The 26,114-nt window shown below is 40.6% G+C and overlaps 1 protein-coding gene across 1 annotated transcript in view; it reads right to left on the bottom strand.

Annotated features, from left to right (window-relative positions):
* The window catches only part of COPG2 (COPI coat complex subunit gamma 2), a 243,733-nt gene that overhangs the window by 174,238 nt on the left and 43,381 nt on the right, over positions 1–26,114 (bottom strand). Inside the window, exons 10-20 of the mRNA XM_072964470.1 lie at positions 24,826–24,959; positions 24,009–24,076; positions 21,920–22,108; positions 17,293–17,388; positions 16,761–17,004; positions 14,647–14,722; positions 13,530–13,633; positions 12,889–13,014; positions 12,063–12,125; positions 11,464–11,603; positions 10,721–10,892 (exon numbers count right to left, since the gene is read on the bottom strand). Coding sequence (XP_072820571.1) covers positions 10,721–10,892; positions 11,464–11,603; positions 12,063–12,125; positions 12,889–13,014; positions 13,530–13,633; positions 14,647–14,722; positions 16,761–17,004; positions 17,293–17,388; positions 21,920–22,108; positions 24,009–24,076; positions 24,826–24,959 — 1,412 coding nt within the window. The remainder of the gene's footprint in view (positions 1–10,720; positions 10,893–11,463; positions 11,604–12,062; positions 12,126–12,888; positions 13,015–13,529; positions 13,634–14,646; positions 14,723–16,760; positions 17,005–17,292; positions 17,389–21,919; positions 22,109–24,008; positions 24,077–24,825; positions 24,960–26,114) is intronic.

Genomic DNA, 26,114 nt, shown 5'->3' with positions numbered 1-26,114 from the left:
GGACCCAGGACCAGGCAGAGAGCGAGTGAATGGAGGGAGCCAACAAAAGACCCGGAATGGCGGGGGTGGCTAGGATTCACTGTCCATGGTAGGGAGTGGGGCGCCAAGGCGGAGGTCCCTGAGCTGAGGACACCTGAGGAGTGGGACTGAGAGAGATGGCAGTGGCGACCAAAAGGAAGTTGGGTTGTGCATATATGAGTAGCAAGCTCCAGGTGGGATGTCCATAGGGAAGAAACGGCAGGCAGGATGGGACACAACACTGAATGAGAGCATCTGGGAGAGATGACTGCTAGGAAGGAAGGCGGAGGAGAGGAGGGTGGACAGCAGGACCAGGGCTCTGTGCAGGTCGAGACTAGCAGGGTGATGTCAGGCATGAGGTGGCAGGAGGCAGGGCAGAAGTCAAGGTGTGTGGGGAAAGGAAGAAGGTGGGAGAATCAGAGGAGGAGACTCCCCAAGAGCTGAGTCAGAAGAGTCCACAACAAAGGGGCTGGATGGAAACATCCCAGGTTTCAGGGAGCAACCTTTTCGAGGTCCAGGAGGACACTGCAGCGTTGGTCCACAAGACTGAGTATGGTGGGGGGGGGGCAGAGTGTGTGGGCTCAGCACAGTGTCGGAGGCAAAGAGGACTGAATTGGGCTGAGCAGTGGGCAAGGATCAGGAAGGGAGCACCCAACAGAGAAGACTACTGAATCCAGCTGCAAGTCTCAGTGGGAGCTCAAAGAACATCACACGCTTAGGTCGGACAGCTGTTTATGACGCTGCAGTGGAGAAGCAAAGCAGGAGAGACCTTGAAGCCGGGCGTTCAGGTGAGCAGTCTCTGCCAGGTGGGAGAGTGTGGTAGAGGGCAGGTGGTCCATCGGGCCAGAGGAGTGAGAAATCGCAGGACACGGTGCCTGGCAGGCATACCAGGGGCTTGTGGAGAGGATCAGGGAGCGCACTGCACCAGGAGAGGAGTGACAAAGGGCGGAGGTGGAGAATCTACAAACTTTACCCCCGAAAGTGGGTCAAAGGCATGAGGCAGCTCATGCAGGAGGAAGGGTGCAGCGAGGCTAAGACAGGGCAGGCGAGGAACTCGGGAGAGGTGGCTGAAGTCAGAGGATGTTCCGGTGGTAGAGGTAGTGGCTCTTGAAAATTCTGGAGACAAAACTGCAGGGCATGGTGAGATGATGGAAGGCCAGAGAGCACCCAGAAGCAATGACTTTCTCCAAACTGGTAGACACGAAAAGTAGCGTGCTTTGGTGAGCGTTCAGGCAGCGTGGATTCAGTACAGCATGCTGGGGACCAAGAAGCTGGCACTGGGGGAGCACGAGGTTCAGTCAAGGAAGAGGAAGTTGAGGGAAAGGTTGGGGAATCTGTCACCTGACTGGCAGGTGGCTGGGGAAGTAGGATGGAATGCTGACGAGGAGGCAGAGGGGCTCCTGAAGACAAGAGGAAGAGAAAAGGTGGTGGATGTGCCGAGCCAGTTCAATGGGCAGCCAGCTTGGAAAGAGAAACTCTGGAATCTCAGGCAGGATACAAATTGGATCAGGGGAGTCGGTGAGAAAATAAAGGAACAGGTGGCAGTCAAGAGGGGAAAGAACGTCATGAACTTGCTGGGTCTCAGAGCAGGTAAAGAGAAGAGCAAGGCCGGGGAGAAAATGAGGAAGAAGAGGAGCAAGGAGCCTGGAGAGCCCCAGTCTGGGACTTTGGCAGGTCTCAGGAGACAAGAGGGTTCTGCACGCCCTGATGCCGGGTGGCAGAAGCAGAGCAGAGCAGGGCAGAGACGCCATAGCCTGGGGCTTTGAAGACCCAAGGCCCTCAAAGCAGCAGGGAAAGGGCCACAATGACTGTGTTGACACAGAGGTAACGGTGCTGTGTTGCATATCAGATAGACTCTGCATACAAACCACGGCAGGTAACCTCAGGGACACTGGGAAGGACCGGGTGGAGTCCATGGTGTGGGTAGCAGATATGCTTAGAAATGGCACAGGAATGGGTGGGAACTAAGGTGGTATTGACAGCTGCTGTCAGTCAGCGAATCTGTGCCTCTGCTAGTCCATGGGTGCAGACAGGTGGGGGTTTAGCATGTGGCAGAGAGACTGCATAGGCAATCAGGGGAGAAGTGGGGACCTTCACAGCCAATGGGATGCCGTAATTCTAGTCTGAGAAGATAATGTGGGTAGGAAAAGGCCACAGAGGGAGACACCAGTGGGTGGGATGCTGGGGCCTTGGGGTACTCTTGTCTGGGAGGCTGGACCTGAACAACAAGGAGGCAAGGCCACATGGACTGGAGAGTAATTGGGTCTTCAGATCTGCATGTGGGTGATGTGAGGGGAACGTGGCTAGAGGGAAGGAGGGCAGAGCAGGGATCTGCACATGTCAACAAGGAGAGGGACAGCAAGGGTGATGGCCGGGGGTGCACCCCAGGTCCATGGGAAGAGAGATGGAATCAGTGGAGGCAAGGAAAGAAGGTGAGGTGGCGACCTGGTGTAAAGTCCTGTGTACAGTGGCTTGGTTAAAAGAGAAGACAGAACAGGAAGGAAGGAAAGACAGGAAGGCGCTAAGGAAAAGGGAGCCTAAAGAGAAATGGTGGCCTGAGCCCGTGGAAGAACCAGACCAGTGACAGCCCATGATTTCAGGAAGAACAGGGAAGGGGAGGAAAGAGTGTGAGCATGACAGCAGGGCCAAGGAGGGAGCAGCCCTACAGAGACAGGGTGACCCAGTGCAACTCAGTGACAGGCATTAGGGAGCACGGAGATGAGATAATGCTTCCTAAAGAAGAGGACGCTTTCCCTGGACCAGGGAGGGAAAGAGAAGAAATGGGTCACACGAGGAATGGTCTCAGGAAGGAATGTCCAAGTGGAGCCTTGATGTGGCATGACGGGGAGGGTCACCTGCCAGAAGACAGGTGATGGGAGGCACCCAGGTGATGGGAGACTGGAGCGCGGTGGAAGGGAGACAGGCTGGACAACAACAGGGGGAGCAATGAGAAGAGGGAGGTGGCAGGTAGGAATCCAGGCAGGTCTCAGAGGTGCCAACCAGAAGGAACTTCAGAGGTTCGGGACCAGCCAGGGGGAGCAGAGGCATGAGGAAGGAAGAGTGGGAAAGGGGTGGCTAGCAGCGGGTGGGAGCAGTGGCTGCTGCTACAACCTGGAATATTGTGGCAGGGGTAGAACTTTTTGGCCAGGCTCTTTAATACGGATCCGCTGGGGACGCGGGGGGAGGTGGGGGTGGGAGGTAGATGGGGATGGGACTGAGGTTGGGGTGCAGGTCAGGTTGGACAGGGTTGTGCAGGGGAACAAGGTTGGGAGTGAAGGTGGTGGGGGGGGGGAGATCCAGCTCCAGACACTGAGAAAAGCATCTTTATCTGCGCTTCTGGACTGAGTGCAGGTCCAGTGTTGGGGTGATGACTGCAGGTTGAGGAGAGGACTGGGAAGACCAGTGAATCCACCCAGAGAGGACAGAGAGCAGCTGCAGGAGAGGAGGAAGGGAAAGGCTGCTTAGCAGGAATCACAGAGGAACGTGCGGACGACAGGGGCAGGGCTCTGAAGGGCGACGGTGTCATGGGTGTGAAATGAGGAGGGGTAACCTAGGGAAAGGGACAGTGGCAAGCGCCAAGAAGAACGACAGGTTTGCACCAAAGGTACTGTCATAATGCCTAAGAGTCATAAAGGGTGAGGGGCAGGGGAGTGTCTGGGGTGTGGTGACTTGAGAAGAAAAGTGCTCTGATGCAGACTGGAGTTTGGGGGATGTTGGGTGTCACTGAGTAAATACTGAAGGGAATGTGGTGGTTCCAAGAGGACAGTGCCGGGCAGTCAGAGTGGGGCAAATGCTGGGTTTTGGGTTTCTTTTTTTTTTTAGGAAAAAGCATCATTAGCAACTGTTGGGGCCAGAGGCGCTCAAGGGGAGAGTGTATCTCAGGGGGTCACACTGTGATGATTCTGCCCAGGGATACGGTCAGGGTGTGGATTTCACCTGAGTGGGAGCTGCAGGCATGCACCCCAGGGGAGGCCTATCAAAACATCTGGGGTGCAGTACTTTGCTCAAAGCAAAAACCCAGAGTAAAACCACAAAAATACAAGAAAGATGAAAAGATGACATTGATAGGCTTGCCTTGGGGGCCACGCATCCTTGGGGGAGAATCACTGGGTGGAAGGGGGAGGGAGGGGAACATAAGCAGATAAGCCCGAGTCGGGGCAGATGCAGGCATCAGAGTCGAGACTGGGAGACGTGGAGGAAAAGGACCCAGGACCAGGCAGACAGCGAGCAAGTGAATGTAGCCGACAAGGCACCTGGAACGAGGGGTGGTGGGTTGGGATTACTGTCGGTCGGTAGGGAGTGGATTGCAAGCATGGTGTTCCTGGAGCTGAGGAGTTTTGTGGAGTAAGGCTGAGGGAGACAGAAGTAGTGGCTGAAAGGAAGATAGATTGTGTGTATGTGAGCAGAGGGTACCAGAGGGGACATACACACCAAAGGAAGGGGTGGATGGGATGGGACAGTGCAGGAGAGGCTCTGGGAGAGAGGTGACTGCATGGCAGGAGAAAGGCAGAAGCAGGGTGGACAGCAGTGCCCAGGGCTTTGTGCGGGTCCAGACTGAGTATGATGGCATCAGGAGTGCAGCTGGCAGACGTGGGGGCAAGAGGGTGAGAAGGTGAAAGGAAAAAGCTAGGAGAATCAGAGGCAGGGGCTCCCCAAGAGCTGCATTAGTAGAGTGTGCAACAAGGGGTCTGGATGGAAACGTGAAAGTTTCAGGAGTGACGCTGCAGGGACCTGGGAGGACAGCGCAGCCTGGCTCATGAGCAGAGGCTGGGGGCGGAGCGTACAGGGTCGGTGCAGTGTGTCTGAAGCAGGGACGATGGAGTTGGGCTGAGCAGAAGGTGGGGGGTCAAGAAGGGAGCACACAGCACAGGAAAGTACTGAGTCCAGCTGGAAGACTCACGGAATGTCACACGGATCAGGAACATAAGCAGTAGAGAACGAAATTAGGAGAGATGATGAAATTGTGCCTGGAAGCAGGTGATCAGGTGAGCATTCTGAAGCAGGAAGTAGAGGAGAAGTGGTCGTCCAGTAAGAAGAGAAAGGGCAGGCACCTTGCAGCTAGGACAGGAGATGCTTGTTGAGAAGATGAGGGAATGTGCTGCACAGAGGGTGATAACAAAGAGGCAGAAGGTTGGAGTGGATGTGGAGGATCCAGGAGCTTTGTCCCATGAGTGGGCCATGACAAAGCCCATGTAGGAGGCAGAGGATAGCATGGGAGTAAGGCTAGTGGGGAACATGCTGGGGTAGGAATAGGCTAGAGGAGGATCAGGTGGTAGAGGTACTGACTCATGGAAGACATTGGAGACAACCCAGTCAGTGCAGGGCAACACAAGATGAAATGATGAAAGGTCAGAGACAAGCCCAGAGAGGCCATGACCATCTCCAAAATGGGGGACCTGCAAAGATAGTGTGCTTAAGGGTGAATTGGAACAGCATATGGATTCATGCAGCACCCTGCAGACCAAGAAGCTGCTCACAGGGGAGCGTGAGGGCAGATCAAGAAGGGAGCAGATATCAAGGAAGAGACCACTATATCTGTCACATGACTGGCAGGTGGTTGGGGAGGTAGGATCAGATGCTGAAGGTAAAGCAGAGTGGCTCTCAAAGGCTGGATTGGGAGAAAAGGTAGACGATGGGCCAAGGAAGGCTCAGTCCACACCCAGTGTGCAGAGACCTTGGATTCCTGAGCAGCCATGAAGGGGACAGGCCAGCGTTGAGACGGGCCAGGGGAGTCAAAGGGAGGAGAAAGGGACAGGCATCATGGGAGAGGGGGAGAACCTGATGAATGTATGAAGGGCTCAGGGTAGTTAAAGGGGGCTCTAAAGAAAAGGCGAGGGCAGCCTGAAGGGCTCCCAATCTGGGGACATCAGCAGATCTCAGGGACAGGAGTGGGGCATATGTGGTATTGAGATCAGACAGTAGGTGCATACTAGTGAATATAAGAAAGCATAGGTGCTATCTGCTATGTCTGTGGGCAAGCATGCTTTTATTAGGAAGATACACGACGCAGAATGTTCACAGAGGGAGAGGCTGTAGCACAGCCCAGTACAGAGTAAAGGTGGTGTGGTGCAGTCAGCTGAGCTTTGAAAGCATTGTATTTAGCACTGGTAAAATAGTCTTCTTCAGATGTTGATGTAGTGTTTATATGTTTAATGTTTTTCCAATGAAAAAGAGCAGAGGAAAAATGGAAAGAAATGGTTAAAATGAAATTGGAATTAAGTTGACAGTATACATATAATGATACAAATCATCCGTGGAATTATTAAGGAGGATTATAATGGTTACGAGGCATAGTGCTGCGTGTTAAACTTGAGCACAATTAATGGCATAAAGGAAAATGGAAGAAATATATAAAAAGAAATTGTCACAGGCAAATTGGTGGCTGCCGGAAAAAATCCATCAGATAATTACGTCAGAGTGGGTAGATTCAGGAGAATAAATAGTCATATGGAGGTAAATTCATAAAATGAAATCTGAAGGGAGAGCGCCAGCAGCAACCTCATGACATTGGTAACACTGACATCCAAAGATGAAGATGCACGCATTACAGTGGTATCGTTTGGAATAGTAACAGTAAGTCAAGGAGGAAGTTCACACATTTTCACATACTGAATCTATTTAAAAGCTCAGGTTGTGAACCAAGCCTGGGTGAACCAAGCAGAGGGTTTTTCCCTAAGGTCAAGAGGGAAAAAGAGGAAATGAGTGGATATGCCATGTTTACACTGCATTCTGGAGAGATGCTATCACTTAAGAAAAGGAGCAATAAAGATTACATTTACTGATGCTGATGGTGTGAAACGGAAACATGAAATAGGATAGAAATCAGACTGAAAGTAAGTATAGAGGGAAAGTTAGACATTTCAGTGTGTTTGAGGAAAGGGAGACGGGTTATGAAATGAATGAACAGGGTGAATGAAATCTCAAACTGGAAGTCTTGGCCAATCTCATAATGGGTCAAATTGGAGGAAAACTGATTTTACGGCTAGACTGATATAAATTCTAGTGATAGGGGACACGGTGGTTGAACAGTTATATTCAACTTATCCTGCTTTTATAGGCTTTGAGTAAAAATTGAGATTATGTGCTTAGCTAAGAAGAATGCAGAGTTTCATCAAGGGTCATTAGTGTGGATCCCAGTGAGTGGCTGGAGGTGAGTCAAAGTAAAAAACAGAAATGTTACTTAATTGAAGCTGTGGATTTAATGTCAGAATGTCAGGAGTTAATACAGTTGATACTGAACCACAAATAATAGAATGGAGACTGCAGATTCAGAGAAGAGTCTGGAGTCCGTCAGAATCCCGTGGTAGCTCAAGGCAGAAAGTTGAGAACTGAAGCATATGCGAAAGTTATGGATTGTTAAATGGGAGGCAGCCTCCCTAATGAAAACCAGAAAAAGACTCATACATCACTGTTAAACTTGATCTTAGTATGGATATTTGATATTAAAGACCTTTTAAGTGAGTTATGTAAATTTGTTGAAATGCTTTAAGATGAGAAATACGACATAATAAAACAAAAAGTTAAGTAGGTAGGGTCATTATAGAGGTCCAAAGCAGGGAAAAATTTGTAGAATGTTGCATATATGTATGTTATTACTAGTATAATAAATATTCAGAGGAAAGAAAGTTGCTGGATGAGAAAGGACATGAAGAAGGCATGCTGCCTTGAAGGCTTTTCTACAAATTTGAGTGAAGAGTAATTATGGAGGACAGAAAAGAGTAAGTAGGACTAACTGAATTGAGACTTATGAAGGTGATTACTCTTTCCACAAATTGCCCAAGATTTGACGGACAGAGTTATGGTAATATCTTGATGTTGAGTTAGAGTAGATTTTTTTCAGATGGCGTAGATTTTTTTGACACTTATAAAGTAGGAGGAGTGAGCAAGTTTAAAGATACAGCAAAGATAAGAACAATTGCTGGAACAGCTTTCTGGGGGAGACTGGCCAGTGTGTGTCTTTTGAACTGTGAGAGACTTGATTTTAAAGAAGATAAAGGGAGAGAGTGGATAGTTTCAGAACTGAAACAATAATAGCTTCTATCTATTAAGTATTTACTATGTATCTGGCACCACACTAATCACTTTACTTAATTTCATTTTATCCCTCTGACAATCCTAAAAGGCCTACAGAGATCAAATAATTTGTCCAAGATTACAGTCAGTGTGTAGCAGAGTCAGAATTCAAATCCCAATCTATCTTCAAAACCTAGACTCCTTTCTATTCTATACAGTTGAAGGAAATCACAGTCTCCAGAATTTTTTTTTCTGTAATTATATGGAAAATATATTTTCTGAGATAAGACAAGTAGCGGTGATGTATATATCTTCAGGTGATTGGTGAAATTCAACATATCTACAGTGGGAAAATGCAGAAAAGAAGGAATGGGTAAAAGACTCTTAGTACCGCCTAGACCCTGGTGTTTCACTTCTGTTCACTGTACAGCAAAGACTTTGGATTGGCCATGGATGAAAAATTTTAGTTTCTAACAAAGACTAAAGAATAGAAAGGATTTTTTTTTAAAGCAGGCACGTGATGGGTCAAATATAAATTGACTACTAACAAAGTTTTAAAAGTCCAAATGTTGAGACAGAATTCCATTTCTTCTCTCCAAGATACAAAGACAAATTTACAACTAAGTTTTAACACCAATCAGCAAATCCTTTAAATTTAACAGAAAAGAAAGAAAATTCTCCAAATGTCAAATTTTTACAAACAAAATACTAACAACCATCAAGCAAAAGCGCCCATAGCCAGCAGACCAAAAGTTGAAACCTCTGGGCTAATTTGTAAGATCTATATTTTAAAAAGAAATTAACTCCTTAGTAAGGAGGTGTAAGAAACCGCCCCTATATTTTGTCTTGGTAGAAATGTTTTCTGTTGTTGTTGTTTTCTCCTGTACTATATGTAACTTCTGTAATTTCAATATTGTTGTTTTACGTATTTTGATATTGTAAAACTGTATTTATTGTATTCTGTTAGGACCACTCCTTGGGATGTGAGGCACCTGAGTTATCAGTTATCCAAGTGAACCTGGGGAAATGGGAGGAGCTAGTATTCTCAATTGGGAAAAGCTTGATTCTTCAATGAGTTCAGCATTTTGCTTCCCTCTGAAATTACGTGGCAAAGGAATGGCATCCCTTAAGAAAAAGAAACTTAGTAAGAAGTACAATGGGGGAAGAATTGTGAAATAAGGAGAGGTGGCTACTGGAAAAAACTAAAAAAATGTGGAATCTCCCAGGATGATGGCAGAAGCCACAGGGCTACATTAAGACTGGGCCCAGATACTGGTTTAGAACAAGGCCAAATAAAACTAGCTTTACTAAAGAGTACAGCCAGCTTAATTACTGGCTGGTGGACATATTTCAAATGAGTCTAACCAGAGGAAAACAGACCAGGAAAGAAAGTGTAGCTAAAAGGGAACGGAACTAGAGAAACCTCATAAAGGGATAAAGGAGGTAATGAAAGGTTAAAGTTGGATGCCTAATGCTTGAAGGGGAAATACTGGAGGCCAGATAGAAAAGTGCCTTCCTACCCAGGGGGTTATGGATCCAGGGTGGCTGCAAGTGCAGGTCCACCCAGGGCCAGAGGGAACAACCTGGGCTTCAGACCCAGCAATGGTGCCAACTTGAATCTACCTCGTGCTAGAGTGAGTAGCCTGGTCTATCATCCGACACAGATGAGACTGGACAGGGGCTCCCAGAACCAACAGCTAAAAAGGGGGTTGGGAGAGGGGCTAAGAGAAGACAGGTTAAGCCCCAAATGTAACTCAGTGATGACCAGGGACAACTATTGACTAGTACTTTTATGATTTCTTGTAACTCTGTAACTTCCCCACTATTTGTTACTTTGCTTTTTTCCTGTATTAACAGTAAAAATTGTTTTTCCTGTACTAGTAATAAAAATTGTTTAAAATGTTAAGTGTGATGTGTGTGCTTATTTCTGAGTAAACTGGTTAGCAGTTGTGAATATTCTGCAGTGAATCTGGGAAGAAAAGAACTCACAAAGGAAAAGGAGGAAAGCAAGTACAACAAACACTTGACATTCAGAAGAGATATGTCAGAAGGTCTCAAATCCCCAAATTTGTAAATACTGTTGGCACTAGCAGTTGGTTCTCCTTCACAGGCCTCCCCGGACCCCCATCCCCCACCCCTAAGACTGCATACGGTGCATACAGGTCAAGTGGAGAATTACAAAGCCTTTCTCAAATGTGGACACCCAGTTGTTGGCTAAGCCACTTACTGGGCTGAGACATACTAAGACGCCAGCCTTGGGCTACAGGACCCTTAAAAAAAATACATTTTCAGATGCCATGGATCTACTAAGTAAAAAATCCCCAAGATGCCCTGGAAAGAAACATCAGGGAGAAGGAGGCCATGATCCTTCAAGGAGACATCAGCTACATGAACCAGTGGTCACACTGTTTCAACAGAAAGTCTGAATTCCTTTTTGGGCTACCACTGTATACATTCAGTTTCTCTTTTAAGATTAAATGTCCAGCATATTTTACTCAGAGAATTAGTTATAAAATTAGTATATCTATAGCAGTAATTAATTTTATAAATATAAATATACCATCATTATCATTACATTTAATTCTGGAAAACAAACAAATTCTTGAACCTCAAATACTTGTCCAGACATTTACGAGCTCAAGTGGTAATGTACCCACAATCATATGTCTTTCATTCTGGGTATCAGTACCTGCTGTAGAGTCGTCATCAGGTAAACGAACAAGAGTGTAACATATTCCCGGCTGATTATAAGTTAGGCTGGGCGCTGGGATACAGCACAGCACTTCACAGGAGTCTGATGGTTCCACCTGCACTGTCACTTTCTCCAGCAGCTGGTCATTGAGAGTATTGGTACAGTCAAACTGAAAAGGCAGCAAACACAAAAGTTATGAAGGATAAGAACTGTTTTCAAGCAAGTTGCTCCTTCCCACCCATAACCCACAACTCAGTCCCAGAACCCACTACACTTTCCCTCTCTATACACCAAGACAGGTCTCCCCCTAAAGGTTTTCTTGAGGCAACAGGCATAAGCTTATTCTTGAGCTCTCCTTTATGTTATTCACTAGTTTCTTCTCTTTCCTGAGACTGAGTTCTACCAAATGACAGGGTAGAGGCCTGACAGCTGTCTGGGAAACAAATTAAAATCCAAGTTCTTGGACAATGCACTTAATTTACCCTGATATTGAATGATTTTTTTTTAGCAGGTTCTACTTTATGCTGTCCAACTTCTTTAGACATTTTGATTTTATGTTCTTTTAAATTTAAACCATTAAAAGCTACCCATCACACGAAGGCATCTCTAGAGCTATGGACTTAGGAAAGAAAACCAGAAATGCTGCCACGTTACTTCTCTATAAAAGGAACTAGAATCATAAACTGAAGGGGAATGAGTATTAAGCCCCTCCCAGGAGCCTGTTACAGCACTGATCTCACCTGGAACACAATGTGCTTGGTAAACACGTGCTTGATACAACGAACAAAGTATTCTGTCTCTGCTTCTGTAAGTTGGACAGGCTCGGATGACTTGAACAAGGGTCCTAGATTCATAAACTCAGGAATGGCAGCCAGTTGTTCTATTAAGAAAAATGGAAAGGAAAGAAGGAAGAAAGATAAGAAGACAGAGGAAGACGTTTCTCTGAATGTCTAAAATGTTTTCAGTTTCCATAGCCTTACTAATAGGTAAACACCCAACTAATATGTCTCCAAACTTTAGTAAATAATCTTTTAAGTAAGAGAATTTGTACACTGAATTGCTAAAGGCGAAAGAAAAAAAAAGGAAGAAACTAAATCCTTGATTTCATAGAATATGAATTCCCATTAACCAAGATAGAGTAAAAACACTCCCACTTAGACTGACAAGTCCCACAGACTGCAGGCAGCCACAGCAACGGTGGGCTGTGACAACAAACATTCAGCCTCACAAAGATTTCCTGTACCAAGAAATAATCAAACTGAATAAAAGCAGTGGACTTCATTATATTTACAATGCCTAGGGTACAAGGCTACTGCTTCTACACATCAAATCATCATACCTTGGAAAATGTCTTGCCTGGAAGGAGCCAACTTCTCTGGCTTAGTAGCCACCAGTGTGATTTCTACAAAGACAGATATGAGCAATCAAGTGAGCTTCCCTCCCACTATCTAGCTCAAAATGCAGACAGAAGGAGACGAGGGCAGAAACTTCTACCAGATATATAAGGAGCCATGGCTAAATTATACCAGTAGGTGCTCTGCTACCTTTTTTTTTTTTTTGGAGGGACAACTCCAATTAAAATGTATTTAGTGAAATAATAAAGTCCTAAAAATATAATTTTGCTTTAAATGGACCAGAATATTTTAAAAAATTACTCTTAAAAAGAGAAACAGTTTATAAAAACAAATCTCATGATTCAAATAGGAAAAAAAAATACTTGTATAGTATCAACAAACTGAAAATGTCGAAAGTTAAGCATGAGATCTTTCCTTTTCAGTTCTAACCACTAAACACTTCTTTTATTTTTTTAAACCTCCAATAGAAAAATTAATTAAGAGTAACCAACATCAGAAAATAAAAATAGGAGTTGGCAGCATAATTACTGCTCTGAGACACATGGTGACAATTAACTTAAAATGCTGTTACACTCAGCATTAAAAAAAACAACTTTCGGTCTGAGTCACATTTCATATTCTTGCTTTCATGAGAAAACAAGGGGAATTTTTTTAAAACCCTAATTTAAAAAAGTATCATCCATCTTAGTTCTGTAAGATTTATAAGTAAGTCGTGACAAAAGAAATATTAAGAGAAAGTATGCTAACAGTATTATTTTACTGGCATAAAACTATTTATACACAGAAAAATTAACAAAGTGTTCCCATTACCTGCTTTTTGTTCAAAGACAGGAGCCATAGCAAGGGGGATAGATTTCATGTCAAAGGGCTTCTCTGAAGGCTCCAATGTGTACTGGTGTAAGGCTTTTTCCATCCCTGGCACAGAGACTGTTAGACCTATGAAACAGAGAAATCCCAGCATTATAACTTCTTGTCAATCCTAGGATCCAGACAGGCCCAGGTTTGTAATATTTATCTAAGCTTTCTAAAGAAAAATACAACCACAGATTTTATAACCTAAATAATTTAAAATAAAGGCTCCTAATGAAAAAGGGGGGGTGCTCTTATTATTTCATCCAAGGAACCATAGGAGCAAAGCATAAAAATTTTCAACAAAATACAAGTATCTTCCACAAAAGAAAGCAACAGAGCCATGTGGAAACAATAACAGCAGAAGAAAGGGGGAAAAAGACAAACCCAAGAAGGAGCTCAAGGAGAACCAGGAACAAGCAAACATTCTTTGGGCTTTTATATCCTTTAGGTTTGCCTAGAAATGGAAGTGCATTCAAAGACAAAAACCAAGCATTTTGCCTAGTGAAGCCAGCTCATATGCAAATCATCATGAGATATGCTTCCAAGACACCATCCGTGGAACAAAAGTATATTTGTCTCCCTTCTTGGTTCTCACTGACCATTGAAGATATAGGTAGCATTCAGTGCCATCTGCCTCTGCTGTAGCACATTCAGATAGAAGGTAGCTCTGTCCCGTACCTCATCATCAGTATCCATCATACACCTGTCCAGAGGATACAGAATAGGCATGTCACAGCAGCCTAAAGACTTCCCACAGCTGTACCACTATTCCTAAAGGACACAGTTCACACCATCTGATACTACCTTCATAAAAGAGCTCAACAACAGCCAACAGTGGATCTTAAAATCTCCACAAATCTTGGGTACTGTTCTGAATTGGTAAAGAAATGGTGTCATTATGAATCAGAAGCACTACATAAGTAGGCAGCGAAATAATTAAGAAGAACACAGTAACATAAGATAGCAGTTCGGAGTGTATTCTTGGATCTGCAACCACATGACTCTGGAAAAGACTGAGACTTCTTTATAATTAAAAAATGGTAATACTACACTTTCCAAGGAGACAAAAAAGCATTCAGAATCCAGGCACTGATACAACTCAAATGGCAATTTGTTTTATTTAAACCAGCCAGCCTTTCAATTACAAGATGCAATCACAGAGTGTTTGCAAAAGCAAGCCTTTTCCTCATCAAATTGGGAGTCATGGAGACCATGAAAATCAGCTGGTATTTTCAACTCTAGATAGTGAGTCACTTTGAAGTTGGCCCCTGCTATACAAATTGAGGCACATGCATTTGTCACTTTATCAAAATCATGCAAGAGAAATTAAAAGTCAAATAATGTATGTTCTTGGCACATGCAAAATTACCGGAAGAGTAAGAAAAATGCCATTTCCCCCTGACTTACTCCATCAGCTCTAGTCTTAGGCCCTGCAATGCATTTGATGTGGTACAATGAGGAAAAAGGATCATATGTAAGTCTTATATGAGCTATCCTCCATGACCCCTTATATATCACACTAAATAATTAAGCTCTAATCTCAAACAACCAGCTCCATGCATAAAAAACAAAAACCTCTACTATTAAAATTGGCTTCATTCATCAAGGATTTATTGCTCACCTCACTTCTGTCAGGAATTGTGCTAGGTGCTGGGGGTAGAAAGATAAAAGATATGACATTCTTACTTTTAAAAAAAATACATTCTTTTACTTTACCTTTGTAAGAGTACAAGGATACTTGGGAGAAGATTCTCATTCTGAGCCCCAAATTTAGCCAGAGCACTCACAGCAGCTATAATGAAGCATAAAATGAAACAGCATAAATATTGACTTCTCAGAGTTAAGCAATAATCATTCAAAAAAAGTTAAATTTTCTCATGTTCAGTGGGAATAAACTATTGTCTTATTGTGTATTTCTTGATCTTATTTCTTTGATCCATTTAAGCATAAATAAAATTGGCAGAGCTCTGAATAGGAAAACCCTCCATGCATTGAGGAAAGAGGACCCTATGTAAGTCTTATATGAGCTGTCCTCCAGGCTGACCTCTAATATACCACACTTAATTAATCTCTAATCTCAAATGACCAGCCCCATGCATAAAAAAATTAAACCCCCTATTATTAAAATTCACTTAATTCAACAAAGATTTATTGCTTATCTAATTTTTGCCAGGAATTGTACTAGGTACTGGGGATAGAAAGATAAAAGACATGCTCCCTGATCCCAAGTGGGAAAGACAGGTAAGTAAAGAGATAGTTACAACGTAGCATAGTAAGTCCATGGCAGAATTATACCCAGGATGCCGTGTGAGTAGAAAAAGGAACTTAAGCCAGAATTGGTGGTGGAGAAGAAAGATAAGGAGCTGACATTATGTGAGCTAAAGTCTGAAAAACAAGCAGAGTTAGCCAGAGGGAAAAGGCAGGAGAAGATGATTCAAGGCAGAGAGAATTAAAAGCATGAAAACCCTGACCCCAGAGAAGAAAGTATGGTCTAATCCTGGAACTAAACACAGCTGAGAAAGGCTGAAGAGTAGACCTGAGTTGGAGAGCAGGAGATGAGTGAGTGACTAGAGATTAAGAAGAGCTTATGGTTTAATCTCAAAGTTATTATTAATGGTGTTAAATACAGGATAAATTTGTGTATTTGTAGCAGAGTGTGAAGAGTATGTTGGATATGTGGTGAGACTACAAGCAGTCAGACTAGTTGGGCATCTGAAATGGATGGGAGCCTAATACAGCACCTGGGAAAACTGGAAAAAAAAAGAGAATACAGAAATAAGTATTAAGGAGACAGAATTGACAGGTCTTTGCTCAAGGATAGACAGGGTTATAAAGCAATGGAATAAGGTTCTAGCTTTGAAACTGAGTGGATATTATAGGTGAGGAATTCAGTTTGGGAATTTCAAGTTGAATCTGAAGTGCCTTAGATAGTTAGGAGACATGCAAGTTCAGGAAACAGCCATGACCGCAATGTCACAGCCTATCAGTAGAGCTTTGAAAATGATCACCAGGAAGAATGTGTGTGGAGAAGACAACTCTCTAAGGGAAACTAACTTTTTAAAGAATGGAAGAAAAGCTCTATAAGTAAGACTAGGGAGTGATAGAAAGATGGAGGCTATTGAGGAAACCAAGGGAAGAGAGTTTCATGAAGTGTTTAGTCAACAGTACATCAAACTGACTGAGAGGTGAACAAAGATAAGAACATTAAAATGTCCAACTTGAATTTCCAACTAGCTTTTAAGTAATTTTTTTAAAAAACAGTTTCAGAAGATTTTTTAAAAGACAGAACTACATTGTAGTGAGTTGAAGAGAAAATGGAAAATAAGTTCATAAAGGCAGCCAGTAACAGCTACTTCAAGTTTACCTGACAGGGGAATTATAGTCAGTTGCTAATGAGAGACAGTGGATCAAAAGAGGGCTTATATCTTTAACAGGAGATATCTGCACCTGTTCATATGCTAACAGGAAGTAACAATTAGAGAGGAGGAAGTAAAAAATTCCTAAGCCTGTTTAAAAAGTCACTTAAAAATGACAAGACACAAATTTCACAGACATCCATTCTTCTGGCCATAATTCTGAAAGGACGGATGATGCCATCACAGCCTTCCTCTCGTACTGAAAGTCAAGGGTTATCTGTCTCTGATAGAAGGCAGAAATCAGGATGGAAACTGGAAATATAAAGAGCTACACATCTGGGCTTAAGTATGCTCCCAGATCCCACTGTCAAACAGACTCTGCAACTTCATTTTCTAATTTCATTATCACCCTGCTTGAGCCTAGCATTTCAAAAGGCCAGCAGTTACATCATTATCAGTGTTCCAGTGACTCACCAGCTCTGACGGCCTCATTCTCCAGCACGACCCTATTAAAAATAAAGCGGATATACTTGGAGGGGACAGGTGTTCTGGGGCCCTCTTTGCCCAACAAGTGGAGAATCTTAGTAGCCAGAACAGTGTGTTCACAGTCCTCAATGAATTCACAAAGGTGGGCGAGACCTGCTTCTTTACTCTCAGGGTTCTCTTCCACGATGCTGATTATGCAGTCCACAATGGCCCGCTTATATTCAAAGCCTCCCTGGCAAAAGAGAAAACGGCCATTCATTCTGAGGACACTTTTTAGAGAAATGCTTATACTCCAAGGCTCATGCTGTAACATTCAAATTTCATTTCCCTTCCCTTATGAAAGAAACAAAAGTGTTTTTCCCTCCAAGTAGGAAAGCCAAAGTAACAGCATGTTTAGTAATAAGACAGCAACCAGAATTGAGCACTTTTTGAGAGGCATGCTGAGATGATAAAGAAAGCTGCTGTAAATACTGTAAGAATTTGAGAGCAACTTCCCACATTGAAGAAGTAGTCCACCTACATCATCTCGGAGCATGTTGGAGAGGAAAGTCATCATGACGCTGTGCTTTCGAGGGTATTTCTGACAGAGAGCACTAATTGCCTGTACAACCACCACCTGTAGAAAAACAAACGAAAAGCACATCCACCTTTATAGTGACCGTACAACTACCACCCAGAGAAAACCACAGAAAGGACGTTCATCATTATAACTTTAGCTTCTAAGCACACATTTCCTCTCATTTACTGCATGCTAAGGCGGCACTGCAGTTAACTAAAATGACAATAATGATTCTTCATGAAAGATAAGCAAGGAGACCTCAAAGGAAAATAAAACCAATGTAAAAATGAAGTGCATTCAAGAGACTCCACCATCCCTCTGCTCCAAGCAAACAAGCACATAAAAATTTTAAAGTGAACAGTAAAGCTAAAAAGCTTAAACAGAAGAAATAGAAGAAATAGAGAAGGTTATCAAGGAACTACTTTACAAAATGGTTTCTAGGAAAATTTTACCACAACTTTAAAGATCAGTGTCAAGAAGTTGAAAGGGTGCAAGATTTTACGCTACTTGCAAGCTAAGTTAGTCTGCCACAGTTCCATGGATGCTAGAAAACACAGGACTTCTGGACCAGAGATGAAAGACAATTACTCACAGCAAAAGCAGTAGCCAGGGTATCAACATCTGGGGGTCAGTTTCCTGAATCCCAGTTCCGACAGGACAGTGTAGAAAGGGCCAGATAATACTTGACCCTGCAGTAGGCTGCAGTACAGGAGAACCTGAGGTAGGGAACTTGAACATTTTACAGTGGGCAGTAAGCATGCCAGTCCTTTATTTTGAAGGGAAACATCATCCTTATTACACTGGGCAATGAGCATGTTTGTCTTTTGCTCTAGAAGGAGCACTAACTGTATCTTCTAGGGCTGAATGGAAACCTGCCCTTTACTTTTAGAGGAAGATGCTGTATCTTTTAAGGCTGGAAGATATCTTGCACTACACAAAGAGAACAAACAGCAGTGAGTGCCTAACTTACAGGGTGTGTAGAAATCCAAGAAATTCATGGAGACTTGAGAATTGTCTACCAACAACCAATAGTCCCAAATCTATATACATTGTTTCAGAGCATAGAAAATGAAGGAAAACATCCACAATCTTTATGAAGCAATGATACCTAAACCTAATAAAGATGGTATACATGCAAAAAGAAAAATTACAGATGGAAATCAGTTATGAATATTGATGTACAAATTCTAAGTGATATATTAGCTAACAGACTCCAACACAACAGTAAGAAAATAACATGCCATGATGAAATGGAATTTATGCCAAGAATGCAAAACTGGTTCAACATTAGAAAATTAATACAATTCATCAACATTAATGAGTTTAAGGAGAAAAGTCATATAATTATATCCACAGATGCTGAAAAACGTCTGATAAAATCCAACACTCATTCCTAGCAAAAATTCTTAAATAAAATAGGAATGGATGGACCCTTCCATTTTAAACACAGACACACACACACACCCTCTCAGTCCTATTGCCAGCATATTCCTTAATAGCCCCAAGAGTCATATATATTAAGGTCAGAAACAATTTAAGGATGCTACTATTTCTATTATTTGATAGTATTCTGGAGATATTAATCAATGCAATTAGACAGGAGAAAACGATTAGAGGAATAAAAACTAGAAAATAAAATACAAAACCATCTTTATTTACAAATGACATGACAGTATAATCTGGAAACCACAGAGAATCAATGATAAAACTAACTCAACTCAGTAAGGTAGTAGACTATAAAATTAACATACAAAAATAATACTGTTCATATACACAAATAATAACAAGGTAGAAGATACGAGTAAAAAGATTTAAATAGCAACAGCAATAAAGATAAAATACCTAAGAAAAGAACTTTTCAAATACTCAAAATTAAAAGATACTATAAAATATTCTAAAAAGGCACAAAAGTAGACTTGAACAAACTAAAAATATCCCTTGTTCTTGGTTAGGATATCTCAACATCGTCAAGAGATTTATACTCCCCTAAGTTAACTTACAAACCTCATGTGATCCCCATAAAAATACCAATGAAATTTTTTATGAAACTAGACAAGTTAATACTTAAGTTCATAAGAAAAAATAAATATGTAAGAATAGCTAGGGAAACAATAAAAATAAAGAACTATGAGAGAGGACTAAGAGATACTAATACATCCTATGAAACTTCTATATTTAAAATAGTGTGTGGTACTGATGTATTTTTTTAATTCAGTTTTTGGGGTGGGGATAATTAGGTTTAGTTATTTATTATTTTTTTTTTAATAGAGGTACTGGGGATTGAACCCAGGACCTCATGCATGCTAAGCATGCACTCTACCACTGAGCTATACCCAACCCCGCTATTAATAGAGACAATAACAGAATAGAATAGAAAGCCCCCAAATAGGCCCAAGTACATATGGAACATTAGTACATGGTAAAGGTGGTATCTCAAATGCTGGGGCAAAGACAGCCTTTTAAATGAAACTTTGGTGGGGGGCAACTGGATAGTCATGGAAAAGGATAAGATTACATACATTTCTTAGTCTACATATAATTTAAAAATCCAAGGAGTCAAGTACTTATATGCAAAAAGTAAAACTATACATATACTAGAAGAAAACATGGGTAGAATAAATGCACCCATTCAAATTCTACAATCTGAAGAGAAAGTCTTTCTAATTAATTATTAATCAAAAGTCCAACCCAATAAAAGAAAAGATCAACAAACCTAACTACATAAAAATTTTAAAAGTGTGCATGATAAAAGACATTATAAGAAAAACTAAAGGACAAATGACAAACTGAGAGAAAATACCATAGCACATTTCAGATAAAGAACTAATATCCCTAATATATAAAAGAATTTAATTGAGGAAACAAAAGACCAAAAATCTTATAGAATATGGGGAAAAGATACGAACAGACAATATTCAAAAAGAGATATTAAATGATCTTTAAAAATATGCAAAGATGTTTAACTTCCCTCATGATAAAAGAAATTCAAATTAAAGCTACACTGAGATACCCTTTCTCACCTATCAGGTTGGCAAAACTTCAAAATACTCTATAGGTGAAGCTATTGGGAAACTGGCACTCATACATTGCTGAATTTAGCATACTCTACAAAACTACATATTTACCCTTCAGTCTAGCATATGAACTAGGATTCACCCTGAGGACACACATCCAACATTTCAAGAAAACATATACACAAGGTTATCCACTGTGGCATCACTTGTAATCACAAAATACTGCAAGCTATCTAAGTTTTCAAGGATAGGAGATTTGTTCAATAAATTGTATTTCAAAATGACCATCATAAACTCCCAAGGTTCCCCAAAGATTCAAAATGTCCACTTGAGAACATAGGCTAAGTTTGTTTTTTAAAAGTAGATGCACACTAGAAGAGAGTAAATAGGGTCAGCTATACTTCTTGATTAAGAACTAAATAAGACTTTAATAAGACTTACTTTAATTCTTCTAACTGAAATTTATTGTTTTGTTTTTATTATCTCTGACACATTCTCACCAGTTCTATTCAACAGTGTATTGGAAGTCCTAGCCATTTTAATAAGGCAAGAAAAAGAAAGGAAAGATACTTGGATAGGAAATGATGTAAAACCGTCTTTATTCATAGATAACATGATTACTTATATAGACAATCCTAAGGAATGTATATAACAACTAGCAGAAGCAGTAAAGGTACTTAGCAAGAATACTGAGTTATAGGAAAGGTTTTTTTTAAAAGTATTTTTTATATACTAGCAGCAAACAATGAAATAGAAATTTTAATAATATGGAATAAAAAGCATAAAATTTTTAGATATAAATTTGACAAAAGACATGCAAGACCTCTAGAGTAAATGCTACAAAACATTGCTCAAAGAAATTAAAGAAGACCTAAATAAATGGAGAGGTATACCATATTTATGAACTGGAAGAATAAATATTAAGATGTCAGTTCTCCCCAAACTGACTATGGATTCAACACAATCCCAATTATAATCCCAGCAGGCTTTGTTTTACAGAAATTACAAGATGGTTCTAAATTTTATATGGAAATGCAAAGGAACTAGAATATTAAAAAAAGGACAAAGTTGGAAGACCACACATTTAAGAGGTACCATAAAGCTACATTAATCAATCAAGTGTGGTACTGGCACAGGACTGACAAATAGATCAACAGAATATAATAAGGAGCCCAGAAATATGCCTACAATTGTCTGGTTATCTGCTTTTTAGACAAAGATGCCTAGGCACTCCAATGGGGAAAGAGAAGTGTTCTAAGCAAATTATGCTGGAATGACTGGAAAAAAGTATGGAAAAAAAATGAACTTATCACACACAATTACTCATTCAAGTTGGATCATAGGCCAAAATGTAGAAGCTAGAACTGTAAATTTTTTAGAAAAAAATATAAAATATCTTTAAGATTTGGTAGTAGACAAAAGTTTCTTAGAACACAGAAAGCAGTAACTGTGAAAGAAAAACATTAATAAATTAGACTTCATAAAAATTTAAAACTTCTACTCATCAAAAGTCACTGTTAAGAAATAGGTAAGCCAGCGACTGGAAGAAAACATGATTGTATTTAAACTTTTACCTTGAACTCATCTGAGATTTCAGACACAAAAGATGATATCTGCTTCATAAGCCTATCCACACTGCTCTCACTTCCTGTTTTGAGGAGTGTAGTAATGGCCAGGGTAGCAATGCTTCTGTTTGAGTCTGTGATCAAGTTTTCTAAGTCTAGGTTGCAGGCAGTAACAGCAGAGGGGTGCTTCATTGCCACCTTGTCGAAGGGCAAGAAAAAAATTAAGCAAATTGCTATGGATAAAGACCAGAACTTTAAAAAATAAGGGAAGAAGGAAATAAAAATTTTAATTACAGTAAATGGCTTTTTAAAATGTAAATAGGACAACATAGGTTAAAAAGTGATTGTTTCAGGATGAACGGTACCAGTTAAAAAGGTATGATGTATTATTTGATAAGTGATTACCTGCCAGTCATAGTATAGCACAGCACTTTCTCATCCCAGGTTTCTATAACATTTGTAACAGTATCAGTATAGATAACAGTATAAGTCTGTCTTCTATTGCAGTTGACCTGTTTTTCTTTATAATAGATGTGTTCATGAATAGCTATTCTACTAGATGTTAGAATCTCTGAGAACAGGGCCTAGAATGATAAACACTGCCCAGACTCTTAATATCTTGTCACTTAGAAAACACTTCTATATTTAAGCAAGCAAACTCCAGTCAAACTGGATCGCTCATGGTCATTAAAACGTGTCTGGCATTTTCCTGCTTCTTTGCTTTTGTTGATGACGTTCACCTCTCTGCCTATCCCAATACTGGTAAAAAAAAACAATCCTTTACCCACAATTCTAAAATTCTAAAAACTCAGCAAAGTATTGGCATCAAAATTCACTTAATGACAAAACATGACCCAAACTAGTGTAAAACTAAGTCTTAATATATTCCACTTAGCAAGGACAGCCATATGTACAAAGCAGAAATATTAATGTGTCTAATGGTGGAGTGCTGCTCCAGGCCCAATGACGTTAGCATGCAAAATAAGAGACAGCAATACATTAGCTCCCTGAAATTCATAAAATACTGAATTCTGACACACATCTGGCTCCAAGATTATAGATAAAGGAATGTGGACCTATACCAACTCTTTAAAATATAATTCATATTGTTGTTCTATAAAGGCTTCTTCCATAAAGGCTGCTCTAAACTTCTCTCTCCTCCAATTGTTCATACAATTAATTTATAATCGATTACATACCACTGCATTATGACAAGTTTTCTACTACATTAAACTTTCATTTAAAACTTTTATGGCTATTTAATTCATTCCATGTTCCTGTATTGTATCTTCTAGACTTACTCTATAATATGTATAAGTATATACTTATAATATGGTAGCCAACAGCCACATGTGACTATTAAGCATTTGAAATGTGGCCACTCCAAACTGAAGTATACTGTCAATATAAAATAGACACTAAATATCAAAGACTTAATATTAAAAAACAGAAGGTAAAATATATCTCTAATAATTTTATACAGATCACATGTTTTTTTTTTTTACATTTTTATTGATTCATAATCATTTTACAGTGTTGCAGATCACATGTTGATATGACATTTTATTAGGTAACTAAAGTATATTATTAAAATTAATCTCATCTTAAAAAATGTTAATGTGGTTACAATAAAATTTAAAATTACATATGTGAATCAACAATGTTCAAGACTAGCACTGTCCAAGAAGATTTTCTGCAATGATAGAAATGTTCTATGTCTGCACTGCCCAGTATGATAGTCACTAACTACATGTGGCTATTGAGCACATGAAGTGTGACTAGAATGACGGAGGAACTAAATTTTTAATTTTATTTAATTCTAATTAATTAGAATGGAAACAGCCACTTATGGCTAATGCCCATCATACTGAAGAGTAAAGCTCTTGACTATGAAGTGCTTGAAAGTCAGAAATGAATTATAAGCTTTAGTTGAATAATAGTAAAAATGCCATACTTAAGGCCACAAATACAAGAGAGATGCTATAGAAGTAAAGCTCATAAGTCATATCCACTAACTTTGGAGAGAAAGCCAAATGGTTCAATTTAAGGTTTCTGAATGAAACACTGATATGTCAATAGTTAGCAAAGGTTCACACACCTTGTTCAAGGTCCTCACAGCTGCATATCTCAAAGCTGGCTTAGGAGAGCTACAGAAAAGCTGAAGAACTAGGAAAAAAAGTATCACTGAATATAGCTCATTTCATCATATATCATATTTCCAAAAATACAGTACATAAAGAATCATATTCAAAATATGCATAAAGTAATTAGATCACAGCATCAGAAATTCACATGAAAAAATAGAAAAATCACTCTTTGTTGAGTTATAAAAACTTTAAATATTGGAAACAGTTGATTAATTTTTCTACAAAAATTTAACAAACCCATTAATGTCTGGATTTAAAGAGTAGGAATATTTATAGTTACAAGAGCAAACAGGCTTTTTAAACATTAAGGAGAACTGAAGGCATTAAAATTACTTTTTTCTAAGTAAAAAAATTTTTAATGTTTTTTACATGGGGAAATGGTAACTTCAGAAAAAGAATTATAGCTATCCCTCCGTATCTGCAGGGGACTGGTTCTGGGACCTCCAACAGATACCAAATCTGAGGATGCTCGAGACTCTTTTATGAAATTCTGTAGTTCAGTCAGCCCTTGGTATCTGCAGGTTCTACACTGAGGATTCACCCAACTGTGAACTGATTTGGTTGAACCTGTGGGATGCAGAACCTGCGGATATAGAGGGACAACTGTAATTAAGTAAAGAACAACTGAAATAAATAATCCATATATCAGAATGTAAAGGCTATATATATAGAGCTAAGGTTCAGAAATACTTATCCTGTAGACCTATGGAACTTAAAGCAAAAATGTAAGAAAATAAATAAAAGCCAGCTATCAAACATACAACCAACCTGAAACAGCAGGTGCCAACTCCCTTGCAGTACAATTAGGAAGATGGATGATAGCTGAAGCAGCTTCATAAATAACCATTTCATGTTTATTTCGCAAGCAGCTCTCAATGAAATCAAAGACTGGACTTTCATGGCTGACAATAAATATACATAGGCCATAATTAGATACTAAAAAGAACAGAGGAAATATGCATAGTAGTTAAAAGCACAGGCAGAATCAGAAGCACTTCGGGATTTATAAATGAAGGACCTCTGAACATTCACTCCCCCATAAAAGCAATGAGAGCACTGGGATAAATTTTCAAAATCAACTTTCTCAGCACTCTAGTAGTTAGCCAAAGGCTTGCAAAAACCCTAGTAACATTTATTCAGGAGGAACAGCTGAATCTTCATAAGAACAGTAAGCTTTCTAGTGTTTTAACTTGCTCTATTTCATGCCGTCTTCCCAGTTTCACGGTAGCCTTGGAAACCAGCAGCCTCAGAACTCCACTAGTTATGAAAGCCAGCAGCCTAGTAGCCACTGAAGGAAGGAGATTAATTTGGAGGGCCAACAAAAGCCCTGTCCCCAGAGAACTGTCACTCCTTGACCTGACTGAACCTAAAACCCTCCCTAAAAAAACCCCATTCATGGAGTTAATCTTTACTTCACCTGACTCATAGGTCATTCAGTGAGCAAAACCCTATACCCAGGATCTGACCCCCCACAATGAGCAGCAATTATTTAACATTGTAGTTGCCAGAGAAAGTGATTCTAGTTGTGGCAAACAAAAGGCTGGCCAAAAAAACTCAAAGGAAAAATCTAAGAAATGAGACACCTATAAGGGGCTTTAGTAATTTCTAACATATTTCTGGGGATCTAGAAGGCTGTGCAATGCCCAGGAAAGACCTGACAGAGCTCTGATCTCTCATCCATGCTAGACTGTGAGTTTCTGCACAAGTAGGAAGTAAAGACTAGGGCAGAGTTATTAACTGCCAGAGCACAGAAGGCATGCCCCAACACACGAAGTGCTCACTGGGAAAAAAAAGCAGAAGACATGTTGGTCAAAAGCATTTAAGAAAATCTGTCAAATCATTATCTGAAGATTCAGCTAATCATGCAGAGATTTTAGTGGCCATACATGATAAAGAATAAAGATAAAGATAAAGATAAAGATAAGGATGGCAGAATTAGTCAAGAAAAGTCACTAAACAAACAGTAACAACAACAGCAACAATAATAAACTCTGAGGATGGAGAAGGGGGAAATATGATTACCAGAGATACCACATTATTTTATATATCCAGTTTTT

This window comes from Vicugna pacos, chromosome 7, assembly GCF_048564905.1.
Source record: "Vicugna pacos chromosome 7, VicPac4, whole genome shotgun sequence".
Lineage (NCBI taxonomy): Eukaryota > Metazoa > Chordata > Mammalia > Artiodactyla > Camelidae > Vicugna > Vicugna pacos.
This window is presented reverse-complemented; position numbering and strand designations above follow the sequence as displayed.